The sequence below is a fragment of the Pogona vitticeps genome, chromosome 6 (genome assembly GCF_051106095.1).
Source record: "Pogona vitticeps strain Pit_001003342236 chromosome 6, PviZW2.1, whole genome shotgun sequence".
Taxonomy (NCBI): Eukaryota; Metazoa; Chordata; class Lepidosauria; order Squamata; family Agamidae; genus Pogona; species Pogona vitticeps.
Genome location: NC_135788.1, coordinates 1,978,658 through 1,994,823, shown reverse-complemented (window position 1 = coordinate 1,994,823; position 16,166 = coordinate 1,978,658). Strand labels below are relative to the sequence as shown.

At 44.8% G+C, this 16,166-nt stretch overlaps 1 protein-coding gene across 1 annotated transcript; it reads left to right on the top strand.

Annotated features, from left to right (window-relative positions):
- Nucleotides 1-3,336: 3,336 nt before the first annotated feature.
- On the top strand, nucleotides 3,337-14,179 carry LOC110082588 (cytochrome P450 2C11). Its single transcript, XM_073002754.2, has 9 exons — nucleotides 3,337-3,698; nucleotides 6,248-6,410; nucleotides 7,806-7,955; nucleotides 9,627-9,787; nucleotides 10,368-10,547; nucleotides 11,443-11,584; nucleotides 12,593-12,780; nucleotides 12,922-13,063; nucleotides 13,296-14,179. Exons 1-9 carry the CDS (start codon nucleotides 3,525-3,527, stop codon nucleotides 13,475-13,477), a joined length of 1,482 nt encoding a protein of 493 aa, XP_072858855.2. The 5' UTR covers nucleotides 3,337-3,524; the 3' UTR covers nucleotides 13,478-14,179.
- The last annotated feature ends 1,987 nt before the right edge of the window (nucleotides 14,180-16,166 follow it).

Sequence of the window (16,166 nt, the reverse complement as noted above, 5' to 3'; positions counted from 1 at the left end):
GATCGAATCCACACGACGGAGTGTCGCTTGTCCAAGCTCCTGCCAACCTAGCCATTCGAAAGCATGCAAAATGCAAAAATGCAAGTAGATAAATAGGTATCACCTCGGTGGGAAGGTGATGGTGTTCTGTGTCTAGTCGCGCTGGTCACGTGACCACGGAAACAGTCTACGGACCAATGACAGCTGTAAAGCTTGGAGATGGGGATGAGTACCGCGCCCTAGAGTCGGACACGACTGGACTCAATGTCAATGGGAAACTTTACCTTTACCTTCTTAAGCTGTAAGTACTTGCGCGCACGCACGCACGCGCGCACACACACACACACACACACACACACACACACACACACACATATGCACGCGCACACACACACCTTCCCAGCGAAAGAAACTTGTCCACAAAGTTCACTGGACCCTTCCTCAGTTGGACCTGAAGCAGTGGAAATGTTAGACTTTTTCACATGGCATTTGGCTTCTTTATGAGATGGGATGCTGTAAGGGTTTAGAGAGCTGACCTGAACCTTCTGTGTTCCAGAAAGCGGCTGGGCCTTTGGCGTGCAGGCTTGACGTCCCCACCCCAAAATGTTTGTGCTTTGCTCAAAACTACAGCAGTCCCTGTTTCTACATGAACAGCTATATCTACAGGAGGGCCTGGCGTGCTCTGGTCCATGGGGTCACAAAGACTCGGACACGACTTAACGACTAAACAACAACAACATCTCGATGAAATTTAAGGTTGCCATGTAAACTTTTGAACTTGGACTCCACCTCTTAGATGAAGTCCTGTCTCCAGCCGAAGAAAAGTACCTGAGCTTCCTTTCATGCTCCTGCTATAATGCTTATTATGGTGCCAAAGATAAGGGATTATTTTACATTAATAGTTTCAGAAAAGTAGGGAAGTTTTTGCTGGTACCACACAAACCATGTGTGCTAGCACCGACGGGCTCAATACGTGGGAGTCAGATATAAGCAACAAACAGGGTTTATAAAACCCTCCCCCCCCCAAAAAAAAGCTGAACTAAAAAATAAATACAATAGATTTTTAAAAGGTTCTGTGAACTAGGAATAATAAAACACAAAGAACACATTTTCAAGGCATCCGTTTCTTTTGCAGACAACCCTAAACCCCTACTTTTCTGTTTTACCTTGAAATAAAATTATTTCCCTTGCTTTACTTCACTTTTGTAATTTAAACACTTTCTGTTCTTCAACCAACCAACCAACCAACCAACCAACCAACCAACCAACCAACCAGCCAACCAGCCAACCAGCCAACCAGCCAACCAGCCAACCAGCCAACCAGCCAACCAGCCAACCAACCAGCCAACCAAGTATTAACAAGTATTAGCCTCATTTGAACAAATATCATATAGAAAGCAACTTTGTGAGGGTATCTATGTAGATCTATGGAAGACTCGTAAATGCATAAGATAGTTTATTGTGAAGGTATACATTTCCATACTACTTTGTACTGTATTGACCTTTTGTCTGTCTCTTTGTTTTGTTTTGTTCTCTCGCTTTCCTTTGGCTCATTTTGAACTTTTCTTTTTCTTTTTAGTGTAAATGAAGTTTATATTGTTATGTTAAACATGCAAAAAACACAAAAACTAAACATTAAAAAAACAAGTATGAACATCTACTTGCGTTAATACAAGTATTAACAAGACCTTACTTTCGTCCATCTTCCACAATACTTTCTAGGTTGTGGGCATCACCTCTATCCGTCCTTTGGGGCAAGGGCAGGGGTGTACCCTGACTGCGCCGAGAGCAATGTCTTCTGTGTAGCAGGGCGCGATGGTTAAGCTTTACTTCCTTCACTCCAGGGTTGAAACCTCTTTTAAAAGTTTTTTTAAAATGCTCCTAGTTTAGCACTATGGCAGTCAAGCGATGGCAGCAATGGTTCCCAAAAGCCATGTCAACAACAAAAAAGAGGGTCAGCAGAGAAGCAGGTGGGGAGAAAAGGTGGAAGGGAGGTAAAAGGGAGATATGTCTTCCTCCTGTAAAGAGCTATTTTGAAATATAGGCAGCTAAAGAGAAGAAAGTGTGAAGGCAAGAGGAGAAGGGGAGGACAGAGGATGAGATGGCTGAACAGTGACATTGAAGCAACCAACATGAATTTGACCCAACTCAGGGAGGCAGTGGAATATAGGAGGGTGCTCTGGTCCACGGGGCCATGAAGAGTTGGACATGATTTAGCAACTAAACAACAAGAGAGAAGGAGAAAACCCGAGAGAGAGGGACGGTCCTGACAGATTTCATTTGTCGAACAGAGGAAGGATGGAAACCTCTTTTGCTCCTTGCTCATTGATCCCTCTCTTTTCCTCTCTCTCTTTTTCCTTCTGCCATCCCTTCTTCCTTTCCCGCCTTTGACTCCACAGTCTCACAGCCCTTCCTTTTCCCTCCTCTTTGGCCCCAAGCCATGGCTTTCCTCCACCACCTCTCTTGACTTCCGTCAACTTGGATGGCCTCCCGGGCACTCCCATGAGCCTCCTGCCTCCAGTTGAACAAACACACCCCAGCAACTTTCATGAACCTGCTATTCTCACAACCCCGGTCCAATCTAAAGATCCCTCTTTTGTCCTTTCCACCTTTGATAACCCTGGTTTTAATCTACAGCAGGGCTGTGGACATATTGCTATGAGGAAATGCAGTGAATACAGACCTGTGCTATGTGGTCCCTTGCAAGTCACCTTCTCAGGTTAATGAAATTTTTCAGCATCAGGGACAATAACAACTTCAGCCAATAAAAAGTGCCAGGATGCTGTATAGAAATCTTCACATTAACCTGGGAAACATCATCATCTCTTGGCTTGCTGCGAAGTGGGTATGAATGCTGCTGCTTTCCTAGGAATGATTCTCAGAAAACATTCTTACTCTGAAAATGAATTGTGATCCCAAAGGACGATGAGGGCTGTTCTACTTCACAGTCAGAGAACCCTTAAATCTTCTCATCATTCTTTCATTTTATGACTCGGTAGTACCTACGGTTGTGTTGGCTTAAGACCTCATTTCCGTATCAGACAAATGCCAGGAGTTGACTTATTGCTTGCCTGCACGAGGCTCTGGGTCAAAGGAGGTCATGCAGTGGCCAGGTCGGCTGATGACACTGAATGGTTTTGAGCACAGAATCAAATACATATTTTTTAAATGGAGAAAATGGGCCATCTAAATGTCCAACGAGGGCTGTTGCGCATCAGTGCAAATCCATGTATATTGAGGTAAAAGAAGGGAAAATAATTAAATCCTTCACCTATACACAAATAGGATCTGAGTCAGCAGTTCTTGGCCAAGAAAGGGATTGCTGAGTCATCTCCCTGCCTGGCTGATGGTAGAGGACAAGCTCTGGCAAAGAACTGAACTGTTGCCAGGATCACCAACATTGGTGCCAGGCAGCGCCCTTTGAGCTGGTGATGACTGGACTCTGTTCTTAGCAAACTGGCAGTTGTTGACTTTAAATAGTGCCCGGCAGGGAGGCTCCGTGAGTCGCCTTCTTTCCTCTGGTGCAGAGAGGATCTTGTGTTGCGATGGATCTTTTGGGGGGAACCACAATCCTCTTGATCATCTGCCTGACCCTCTTGGTGACATGGAAGAAGTCTGCGGCCAAGAAGAAGAACTTGCCTCCGGGCCCAACACCTCTTCCGTTCCTTGGGAACGTCCTCCAGGTGATCTCAAATAATCTCCCCGAACGCCTAAGGAAGGTAAGGAGAGGACCTCAGCTGCACTCTTTCTGCTCCCCCATGAGAAAGGTTCGGGGACGTTACTTTTTAAAACAACCTTGAACCAACATGGCTCAAAAAGACATGTTTTCCAAATTTTGCCTGTGATGTAAACTGAACTTTGGACTCTGTTCTGTTTTGACTCTACAACTGGACTCCGACCTTTCCCCCCTCCATGCACCCTGCTGTCCATTCTCAGGGAAAGGGGGCTTGGAAAGGTCCGACAGCCTTGGTTCCGTGGTCACCCTGGCAGAGGGATTTTCTGGAGCAACATGGATTCATTTTGACAGCTATGCAGAATCCGCAGGACTGAGAGCTCTAAGTTCTCCCACTGCTAGCAGCGCCCTGTGCACCAGGCACTGGTTTCCTGCAACCCTCCCCTAGTTTCATCCATTCCCGCCCCCCAATGCTGAGGCTGAGTTCCTTTCGCTGGCCCCAATCCAATCCTGCCAGTTCTATCATCAGGGCAGGTTCACACTTCTCCAGGAGACATGAAAATGGGCAGACAGCCCTTTGGGGAAGGTGAAAACGTCTCCGTCACAATCCTCCAGGGGGCACATTAGCTGTAAATTTGTGTATGTGTTTTTTAATGGTACAGGTGAATAGAACTATCATAAGTTACCTTATTTCTATGCCCTTTATTTAAAACCAAACAAAGTTGCAAGCAGTTTTTTTCTTCCACCCCCAAAATAGCAATTCAATAAAAATAGCATGGTGGTTGTTGTAGGTTTTTCGGGCTGTTTAAATAGCATGATTGGGGCAAAATCATTTGCTCCTCACTAAATCTGGGGCGATGGAAACATGCCCAAATGAGTGAATTAATGTAAGACATTTCTGGATACTTTCTGAGGATTCTTGGAGGCCAGAAGAATTGTGGGTTCATGGACCCACGATTCCTTTCCCGTTTTTCTGTGTTTGAAAGAGACCTGTACTTCTTGGTATCCTCAGTGTAGAGGTGGCACTGACAGTCATGGTGTTTGTTATAAGGTCTAATTACACATTACAGTTTACTTGCCCACCATCCAATTAACCCTTTTGCCCACCAGTGATGGAATTTCCCCAGAGATCAACCTCCAAATCATAGATTCATTGAGTTGGAAGGGGCCTATAAAGCCATCAGGTCCAATTGCCTGCTCAATGCAGGAATCAAAGTCAAAGCAGATCTGAAAGATGCTGGTCCAACTGTCTCTTGAATGCCTCCAGTGTTGGAGCACTCACCACCTTCCCCTGAGTTTATGGGTTCCATTACATCCATGTTCACCTACCGTGGTCCAATAACCAAGCGAGTCATACTGGATACAAGGCAGGGAATAGGGGAGTATCTTCAGCCCTTGATGAAGCCTGAAAAAATGGGGTAAAATAGAGTAACATATGAAAATACTAAATTAATGGTTTGAGAGTAGAAAGCAGTTTACAAGACGAAGAAGAAAATGTGGCTTTTCCCCCACTTGGGGGAACTAATCAACCATTTAAAAAGCCCTGCTGTAGTTTAAAATCAGGGTTATCAAACGTGGAAAGGACAAAAGAGGGAGCTTTGGGTAGGACCAGGGTTGTGGAAATAGCAGGTTCATGAAAGTTGCTGGGGTTTGTTTGTTCAACTGGAGGCAGGAGGCTCATGGGAGTGCCCGGGAGGCCATCCAAGTTGACGGAAGTCAAGAGAGGTGGTGGAGGAAAGCCATGGCTTGGGGCCAAAGAGGAGGGAAAACAAAGGGCTGTGGGACTGTGGAGGCAGAGGCGGGAAAGGGAGAAGGGATGGCAGGAGGAAAAAGAGAGAGAATAGGCCAAGGGATGGAGAACAGAGAGACGGACAGATGAGCATGGAGCGATCCAGATTCCCATCCTTCCTCTGTCCGACAAATGAAATCTGTCAGGACTGTCCATCTCTCTTGGGTTTCCTCCTTCTCTCTTGTTGTTGTTTAGTCGTTAAGTTGTGTCCGACTCTTCGTGGCCCTGTGGACCAGAGCACGCCAGGCCCTCCTGTCTTCCACGGCCTCCCGGAGTTGGGTCAAATTCATGTTGGTCGCTTCAATGCCACTGTTCAACCATCTCATCCTCTGTCATCCCATTTCTCCTCTTGCCTTCTCACTTTCTTCTCTTTAGCTGCCTGTATTTCAAAATAGCTCTTCACAGGAGGAACGCATCTCTCCCTTTCACCTCCCTTCCACCTTTTCTCCCCCTTACTTCCTACCCCGGCCTCTTTCGCCTTCTCTTATACTATTTTCCTTCTGCTCCCCCGCCCCCATGAGCCACAGCTGCCAGGACAGAATATGACAGATTTCTGGACCTGAAGAAAGCTATTTTCTTGTACTTTCTTCTTTGCCCAATGTTGAACTGCTTCAGTGAGGCTCCTAACAGTTAAGGGAACCAAGCTACAGTATATGGTCCACCCGGGGGAAAAGGCACACACAAAGAGTCAAAATCCTGCCCATCCTGGCCCCTCTCCTCCAAGAACTACTTCATCATCTGTTTCTCTAAATTTCTGCAGACCTTCCACCTCGCTTCATGTTCTCCCCCCTGCTCCATCTTTACAGATGAGTGAGATTTATGGGCCGGTATTCACGCTGTATTTTGGCACGGAACCAACTGTGATCGTCTGGGGTTATGATCTTGTGAAGAAGGTTCTCCTCGACAACGGGGACGACTTCCTCGACCGAGGCACCTTGCCATCCACGGACAAGATAAGCAATGGCCTCGGTATGGTTCATACAGTATCCCCACCTGTGTTTCACCATCAAATTCTAAGGTGGGGGTAGGGGGCAAAGCAGCCTTGGTGGGGATTGATCCTGGCCATCTTCAGAATGCAAAACGTGTGCTCGACCGAGGCCCTTCCCCAGCATGATGCCAAATAATCCTCTCCCTTCTTTGGCGCTGAGGGAATGCTACCCGACTCGGCCTCCATCCACTGTTTGCGCAGTTTCTGAATGCCTGGAACAGAACGCTCCGCTTTCATCAGGGGAGCCCAACCCCAGTGAGCACACACTGATGAATTCTGTATGACTTAAAGCACATAATGTTTACAGATCTTTGTGGTGGGGAACCTTAGGCTCAGTCGGTCTCCTCTTATGGATCGAAAGGCCACCTTCCACTTCTGGATGAGTTAGCTCAGTGCTGATATAAATCTTGGAAATGTGCACCTTTTGGTAGATCCTGCCCAATAGAAATAGAACTCTTCCCTTGTCAGGCATGGATAAAAATATTAACATATTCCAGTGTCTTTAGTACTACACATCAACTACATATTTGTACTTTCTCAAAATTTAGTCCTGAACCTAGACAAACTATCTAATTTGAGTCTAAGAGAGTTGGCAAAGTTGATAAACCCTTGTGTCTTCATTTGTGGTATAAAATTTTAAGTGATGTCCCTGTTGTGCGACATAGAAACCCATCACTGTTCATTATTAAGAACATAACACTAGCGTCCGTATAACCACTCTTGCCATCTTGGTCGCGCTGATCCTTCCATCCCGAATGTTGGAAAAGTCCGGGAATGACCCGAACAATACTTGGAGACCATTGTCCATCTCAAGTCACCCTTTTTCAGGAAAGCAATGCATTGCACCCGAAACAGCCCATTTGTCATCCCCCTCCATAGATTCCTTAGAGGTGTCCACCTGGAAGGGGAGATCAGACAGTGAGGATCACACCTCCCTGGCAATGGGACCCTCAGCTGAGGCAGCTCGTCATCCCTAGCTAAGACCAACAGAGGACCTAGGGTGGTCCTTCTTTGACAAGTTGAGGTACCAAGTAGCCTACAGAAGGAGAAGGTGAAAGTGTTCTGAATCCAGCTCCTTTATTCTTCCATCTCTATCACCTGAGGCAACTGCGCCATCAGGGCTACTGGCAGGCCCAGCTGTTCCAGAAGCAATGTTGCCTGGGAAATTCTAGGAGCTGTAGTTGCCAGAAAACAATTTTCCCAAGCTTTATCCTATACACATTCAAATCCCGCAGGTCTAAGAAGGCTGGCTCAAGGTTTTTACACAAACACTCCAAGGAATGGAGATCATTCCTTGCTGCGCATTAATTTTGCTATCGTTTCGGACAAGAAAATCCTTTCCCTCATGGTGACTTTCCTCCGATTCCTCTCCCCAGGTGTTCTCGTGTCCAATGGGGAGCGTTGGCTCCAGATCCGGCGCTTCTCCCTCACGACCTTGAGGAACTTTGGAATGGGGAAGAAAAGCATCGAGGAACACATCCAGGAGGAGGCAGAGTACCTGATGAAGGCGCTTCGGGCCACCAAGGGTACAGTCTGACACCTTGAAGAAGCGTTGCTTTTTTAAAAAAAATCATTGAAAGAAGGACCCAGTTAGAATGAACAGGAAAACCTGCCTCTGCAGTTATTTTTGGTTCTATGGGTGTGGGACCAGAGTACAGGTGGGAATTACGGAGGCAAAAATTTGGAAACGTTGCTCTTTTTGACTCCAGATTCCACAATCCCAATATTGTTGGGAGAGGTTAGGAACTGTAGTCCCAAAATAATATACCTTTATTAAATGTTTTAAATGTCTCATTTTACTGTATTTAAGTTAGAATGTCTAATATAAGCTGTTTTTATATTACAGTATTTTATTTATTTATTGGATTTCTATCCCGCCCATCTAGACCAATGGTCTACTCTTTTGAAATGTGTACTAATCTAATTTAAGGTTGTTTTATTAGAATTGTTGTCTGTTGTCATTGTTTGCTGTGCACCAGGTAGAGTGGCCTTTGATCAGATGGGTGATCGATGGATCAATCAATCAATAAATCAATCAAAGCTGTCTCCTCTTTTTCCTCCCTCCTCTCCTCCTCTTCTTTATTAGCCTGTTGACCTTATGTTACTAGATACTGTATAGGCCTTCCCTAGTTCTTTCCAGAAATTTATGTTTTCTGCTTTTCTAGTCTATGCCAGTCCTGTTTTTAACATCATATAGTATATCTGTCTTGTTTACTGTCTTTCTCTATTCCTCCTGGTTCCATTAATACTGAGGTTCAATCGTCAAAAAAGTCATACTAAATGCAAGCTGTCTAGTACGCAAGGTATTCATGTATCTCTTTATTCTGTCATTCAGCTTCATGTCTCATGGCATAGCTTGCCCAACTCCTTTTTAATGATGCTGTTCTTTCATATCTAACATTTTAATCTTCTTTTTCCAAATAACCTGGTCCCTTACTTTATCTGTTAGTCGGATCCTTGACCTTTCTCTTCCCTTCGAGTTTTTGCAAGCTTTTCCATTAAGCATTTTTTTAGAGTCTAGATCTGTGCAGCATACAGGTCTGTACTAGCAACAGGGAGTGGCTGAAATCCCATTGCTCAACATAGTATGTTCCACTAGAGTAGGTCCATTGAATCATTGGGGATTTGGTAAGTCAACTTCTCTGTAAGTTCCATCGATACCAATCGGCCAACCCTAGTAGGGTTATCCTAAGCGAAAGTAAGTCAAAACTATAATAATAAAATAATAGAACCTTTGGTTCATCCGCCACAGTTGCACTGATTCAATGGGTGTGCTCTAGCGCAAATTACCACGCTAAACGATAGAATTTTACAAAATTATTTTAAATTAATCTTCGTAAATTTAGAGAAATGTTTTGGCTCTTTAGAATTTTACTTTGCTGATCTTGGAGGTTTTATATGTCTCTCTTCTTCTACTTTCTGATTAGATTTCCCACACGGCATTACCTGTCCCAGATAAATATATTCTGCTACATAATCTATATGATCATTTATAACATCCCTATTCTCCTTGTCACTGGCCATTACTTGTGACCGATAATGCCTTTGCTCTCTTCTTAGTTTGTGGCAATTGGGTGTCAAGATGTAACCAATGTAGACAAGTAAGAAGCTTCTGGCCATAAAAACTGTGTCTTAAAACAATATGAGAAATGAAGGTGCACCCTAATATCCCGTCGGTGTTTTGCTTTCCTTGCCAGGTCGGCCCTTCAACCCAACCACCCTTTGCAGCAGCGCTACCTGCAACATCATCAGCCACATCCTCTTTGCAGACCGGTTCGATTACCAAGATGAGGACTATATCCAAATCCTGCGGCTGCTTACAGACGCCTTTGTGCTAGACAGCTCCTATGGAGGGCAGGTAAGGAAGAATCCAGAAAGAAGGTGCTAAAGGAAAGGAGAGCATGTTGGGAGATGGAGGCTGGGTATAAAAGGAGATATCCTAGGACTGTTGGATCCCATTTCTGTGGACCAACACAGTAGAGAGACAGAAGACCTGCGTCCAAAAGGCCTCGTTGTATGTTAACACAAAACAGCCCCTCTAGCCCTAAGGTTGGTTCCTGGATTGTGTCTGGCCAGCCTTGTATGGCCTACTCTGAGAGGTTGGACTGGAGATTACAAGATTTTTAAATCGGCCTCCTGTTAGGTAGTGGGTGCAAAGGGCAAACAAGGGATGTCTTATAATTATAACTCTAGTCTGGATATTTTTCCAAGAATTTCTGGTTGGAAGAAGGAGCTTCCAAAGCTGTTAACCTTCGTCCTCCTTTGAGGTTGCTTCAGCCTATCTAGCTCCTGGCCTGATTTCACATAGTGAGTCCAAAAAAATATTACAAACGCTGAACATGATTCATCTGCCCAACTTCAGAGTCCTCCTTTGTAAAGATTCATGGTTTTAATTCAGTGAACATTGACTGCATTTTCTCCCTCTCTCTTTTCTTCAGTTATATTACCTTATCCCCAAGCTCATGGACTTCTTGCCTGGTCCTCATAAAACTCTCTACAAAAACGTGTCCCACATAGAGATCTTTATAGCCCGGAAGATAGAGGAACACGAGAAAACCCTGGATCCCTCAAGTGTTCCTCGGGACTTTGTAGACTCTTTCCTCCTCAAAATGGAGCAGGTAAGATGCACTGGAGTAGAGAAAGCCGTAGAAAGAGGATGGACATGGGGTGTGAACCATTATATGTCTCATTCCTGCACAAGAAAAGAAAAACCACTGAGAAGGAAACAGCAATATTAGGATAATATTTTTTAATAGACTCCAATCATTCTTTTGTGTAAAAGATGGACTTTGTGCAAAACCATGATACCTTCTTGTTTGGTTGCATGGATTTCTAAGAAACAGAAGCAGTGGATGGGTGCTTTGTGTCTTTTGCACAAACCAGAAAATCCTTCTCTGCTTGTGTGATGCTCTCTGGTTCTCTGTTGCTGTTTATATAATCTATAGGGGTTACACTTGCAGAGTATATGTGTGTCGCTTGTCAAAGAGAAATGACAGTAGGATTTACACAGATATTTAAAGATCCTCCCTGGACGCCAGAATTTTCATAGGGTCTCTCCATTTCTTTTTAGTCTGTCTCTGTTGGTGAGAATTCTTTAAATTCCTGGGTGCTGATGCAGAAGCTTGGTTATCTTTGACAATTTTATTGACCATTTTACAGAAATTGTGCAAAGAGTTTTGCCAACAGCGTGGGCTTTTACTGAGGCCAGGCCCTCTCCAAACCTCCTCTACAGGTCATGACATGGGCATGCCGTCCATGCCAGGTACAAGTCATGGCCAAAAATCTTGTAACACGGCAGACCTCCATTGTTTAGGGAAGTCTTCCCAAATGTTTTCTACTCCTAACACTCAGAGGCACCATTGGCCGTATCCACAAGTTGTTCTCTTTTACACCCCACATCCCTCTGAATATGAAGATTAAGGGAGGTATAGGGGTTGCTGTTGTAATGTTGTGGATAGTGTTGCATTTTGTGTTGTGACGGATGGTTTCCCCCACTATTCTCTTCATTCCCAGGAGAAGAATAATCCCAAGACAGAATTTACTAGAGAGAACCTCATGATTACCATTGCTGACCTCTTCTCGGCAGGAACAGAAACCACCAGCACCACCCTAAGATACCTCCTCATGGTCCTGACAGAACACCAAGCTGTCCAAGGTTGCCCATCCAGGCATTGAATCAACTCCTCTCTTTTTGATATTTGTTAGAACACATTGCCTTCCTTTCACGATTTACCCTTACGGTGTTTCTCAACCCGCTGCTCCATGCATTTGAATTGGCATGCTCCTATTGCTTATGAACATGCCTTCTTTTCTTCCCTGCCATCTGCAAACAAACCACAGGACGGGATGGCCATGATCTCATTTCATTCTGGAAACCCATCCACAGGCTGGGACCATGATCTCCGGCGTCCAAACCCGACACTTCTTCAAATATCAATCCAGATTCATAGCATTGCATTTGATCAGATAGATCACAAAGTCAAAGTGTAGTGTCCTGTGACACCCCAAGGCCATTGTGAAGACAACCAGCATCACTGTTTTTGTAGGGTATGAGATACAAAAGGGTGAGATCAATTTATTAATGTATTGACCATATTTATATGCCACCTTTCTCCCCATAGGGGACCCGAGGTGGCTCACAATAGGTAAAATACGAACTTTTAAAGCATCATATAAATATCACAATTAAAAAAACAACTGAACATCCACAAAGATTAAAACAATCAAGTATAAAAACCAATCCAAAAAACATATAAAAACCTTTAATTTAAAAAACCAGCATTCCTGATATACTTACTGCTTAAAGGCCTGCCAGAAAAGAAAAGTCTTTGACTGAGGATGGAAGGAGAAGAGGGAAGGGGCCAACCTGGCCTCTCGGGGAAGGGCGATTTTAAAGCCTGGGAGCCACCACCAAGTGGGACCAGGGGTGGCTCTCTTATCAGTGTTGAGGCCAATCTGCTTCAGACTTCAGCTGGAACGGGAAAGAGAGGGGTGGTTTTCATGAGGACCACAGCCTGGGAGGAAAGCCTTCATAACCTTCCTCATAAACAATAGTCCAAACCCAGACAGGGGAGGTGAGGCATAGCAAGGGAGGAATTGTGTGAGAGTGGTTTGCTCAGGCTGCTGATGGTACGTAAAACACCCTCTTTAAATTCCCTTCTAGCAAAAGTCCACGAGGAGATCGACCGAGTGGTAGGACAAGAACGGACACCTGCCATGAAGGACCGCCCTGAGATGCCATATACAGAAGCTGTCATCCATGAAATCCAAAGAATTCTGGATCTTGTTCCCCTGGGTCTTGCCCGCCGGACAAGAAGGGATGTGGAACTGGAAGGTTTTACCATCCCAAAGGTACATAGAGGAAGCAGGAAGTGGTTTTCCTGGAAGGCCAAAAACTCAAAAGCATAAGGCCATCTTACATGTGCTGAAGATCAGCTCTTACAGGTTGCTTGCTAGCTCTCACCCTGATGTCTTCTCTTTTCCTTCAAACAGGGCACCACTGTCTACGCGGTCTTGGGCTCTGCCTTGAGGGATCCCAAGCAATTCAAAACCCCCTACAAGTTTGACCCAGGGCATTTCCTGGATGAAAATGGGAACTTCAAGAAGAACGGAGCGGACATGCCTTTTTCCGCAGGTAGGAAGTCCTGTTTTGTCGTCTCTTGGGGAAAATTTTTAATCTGGTTTCAAAAGAAAACTGAGAAAATCAAGTCTAAGAGCTCTTCCAGATGTTAAGGCTAGGGTTATATACTATTTTATTTGAGCCCCCAATCTTGCCACCCATGCCCTAAATCAAAAGGAACCCCTTTAAGTTGTGGCCGTCTTGAGGAGCGCTTTGTGAAATTCTTTTCGGCTTCCCTCCGCAACAGGGAAAAGGAACTGCCTGGGGGAAGGACTGGCTCGGATGGAACTCTTCCTCTACACCACCACCATCCTGCAGAGCTTCCACGTCAAGCATCCTCCGGGGGTCACCCAAATTGACCTCACTCCAAAAGTCAGCGGCTTCGGGCAGATGCCCCATGAAGCCGAGCTCTGCTTCTCTCCACGCTAAGCAAAGGCACCTCCTCATCTCTGGATTCATAAGCTGAACATCTCCAGAACAATCATTCAATTTAGATAGGGAGGGAGATGCCACCACATTTGACAATCAACTAACATAGCTGTCTCTTTGATGTGTCTACTGCTGTTGTTTTAATTAAAAACTCCATCCATCCATCCATCCATCCATCCATCCATCCATCCATCCATCCATCCATCCATCCATCCATCCATCCATCCATCCATCCATCCATCCATCCATCCATCCATCCGCTTCTCATTTCCCTCTCTGCCTGTCTTGGTTTGTGTCAGCTAGAAATGTTTGTGCTTTGGTCAAAACTACAGCAGTCCCTTTTTCCAGACGGACAGAACACTTACAGACTTCTTCCAACTTCATGATTCTGTGATTCAAAGACTAACATTAAGAAGGCATTCCTTCTTCACAACGGTCCCTGGACATCAGGTAGAAGGGGAAAGAGCGCAACGCTCACATGTTTTCCCTACCGGTGTCGACTGCCATCTAAACAGCTATATTTACATGAAACTTAAGGTTGCCAAGTAAACCTTTGAACATGGACTCCACCTCTTGGATGAGTCCCATCACCAGCCCAGGTAAAGAGCTAGAGTTCCCTTGTATACTCTGGCGATAATGGTGCCGAAGCCAAGGGATTGTTTTACATTACTTATTTTACAAAAGCAGAGACATTTTTGCTGATCCCACCCAAACCATGCGTGATAGCACTGACAGGCTCAATACATGGGAGTTCTATGTTATGACTATGCACTATCAAGCAATGAACAGGGTTTATAAACCCAAAAAAAGCTGAACTGAAAAAAATTAAAGGTTCTGTAAACTGTGAATAATAAAATAGAAAGAATAAAGTTTCAAGGTGTAAGTTTCTTCTATATACAAATGTAAACCCCTACTTTTCTACACTGAGTTAGGCATCTTTCAGTCTCAAGAGACTAGGGTCACGTGCTCTGTATGGAGGACTTGGAACAGCGTCTAGTGTGGCTGAGAAGGCCAATTTGATAGTAACACAATCCCTTCCACACTGAAGACCAATACAGTCTGTCCCCTGTCCAGCTCCCTGATTTTGCTGGTTTCAGGACTGCCTCTTGGCCTCGGCCTGCTGGACAAGGGTCTCTTCAATTTTCTACATTATCCTATCCACATACTTCCTTTAACACAATTCTTAACAAGACCACACTTCCTTCAATCTTCCACAATACTTTCTGGCTTGTGTGAACACTTCTCTCCCTTCTTTGATGTAAGGGTGGGGTGTGTCATGATCACACTGAGAACAACGTCTTCAGTAGAGCAGGGTCTACTAGGAAGAAGGGCAGAGGAGAGTGTGGCCATACTGGGGGGGGGGGGGGAGAGAAAGGCACCTGATATGACCCTGTATTGTGCCGTCACTTACAAGTCACCTTCTCAGGATAATGAAACTTTTCAGCATTAGGGACAACAACGATTTCACCCAAAACAAACTGCCAGGATGCTGTATGGAAAACTTCACATCATCCTGGGACAAATTTCCATCTCACTGCTTTCTTAGAAAGGACCGGGTCCTTCTGTAATATTGGCTTGAATGCTGCTATTTTTTTAGGAAAGATTCTGTGAAAACCTTCTTACTCTCAAAATACACAGCGATCCCAAAGGACTGCTGGGGGCTGTTCTACTTTACAGATAGAGACCTCTTAGACAAAGGACTTGGGGGTGAGGGATAATCCCACTTCTGCAGTCCTTCTCCACCCATTGTCATCGGTTGTTAATGGTCATTAACAGTGCTATCTCTGGTGTGTGTGGTTCTAATCTTTCATCAGTCCCCCGGGAAGATTAGGACCACATATACACCAAAGGACTGCTGGGGGATGTTCTACTTGATAGAGAACTATGAACACATTCTTATCCGTATCATTCGTCCCTTCTGCGACATGGTATAACCGATGGTTGTGTCGGTCGAAGACCTCGTTCCCTATCTGACAAAGATCCTCCATGAAAGCTGACATTAAAATATAGTCGTTAGCAGTCAGATTGCTAACCAAGGATGGACACAAAGATCACACAACCTCCCTGCTACAACAACTCCACTGGTTGCCGTTTCATTCCTGGGCAGAATTCGAAGTGATGGTTCCACCCTATAAAGTCCTAAACATCTAGGACCCAAGCTATCTCAGAGACTGGGCTGGCCCCATCTTATTGTCCTTCCCCAAGCAGGTGAAGACCTTTCTTTTCAGGCTAGCTTTCCCTGGGTGACTGACTAGCTGGCTGAGTGAGGTTTTTTTTTAATGAATGATTGTACCTTATTGCATTGAATGTGTTTTGCTGTTGCTTCTGTGTTTTGGTATTGTATTCATTGATCCTTTTAGTATTGTATCCTCATTACTAAAATACTGTCTTTTAATTTTTTTTAATTTGATTTGGTTTTACTAATACAATAAAGACATACTGAGCGAAAAAAGGAAGAAACAAAAATACAAAAAAGGAGGAGGAGGAGGAAAGAGGGGTTGGGAACAAGAAAAGGGCTTCATGAGGGTTGTCCAATTTTATGGTTTCTTCTCTCTATGACACCTTGGATCTTCCCATGCATTTCTCCATCCTTCCTCGAATTGCCTCTTCGTGACCCCACGGACCAGAGCACCCCAGGCCCTCCTGTCTTCCACGGCCTCCCGGAGTTGGGTCAAATTCATGTTGGTTG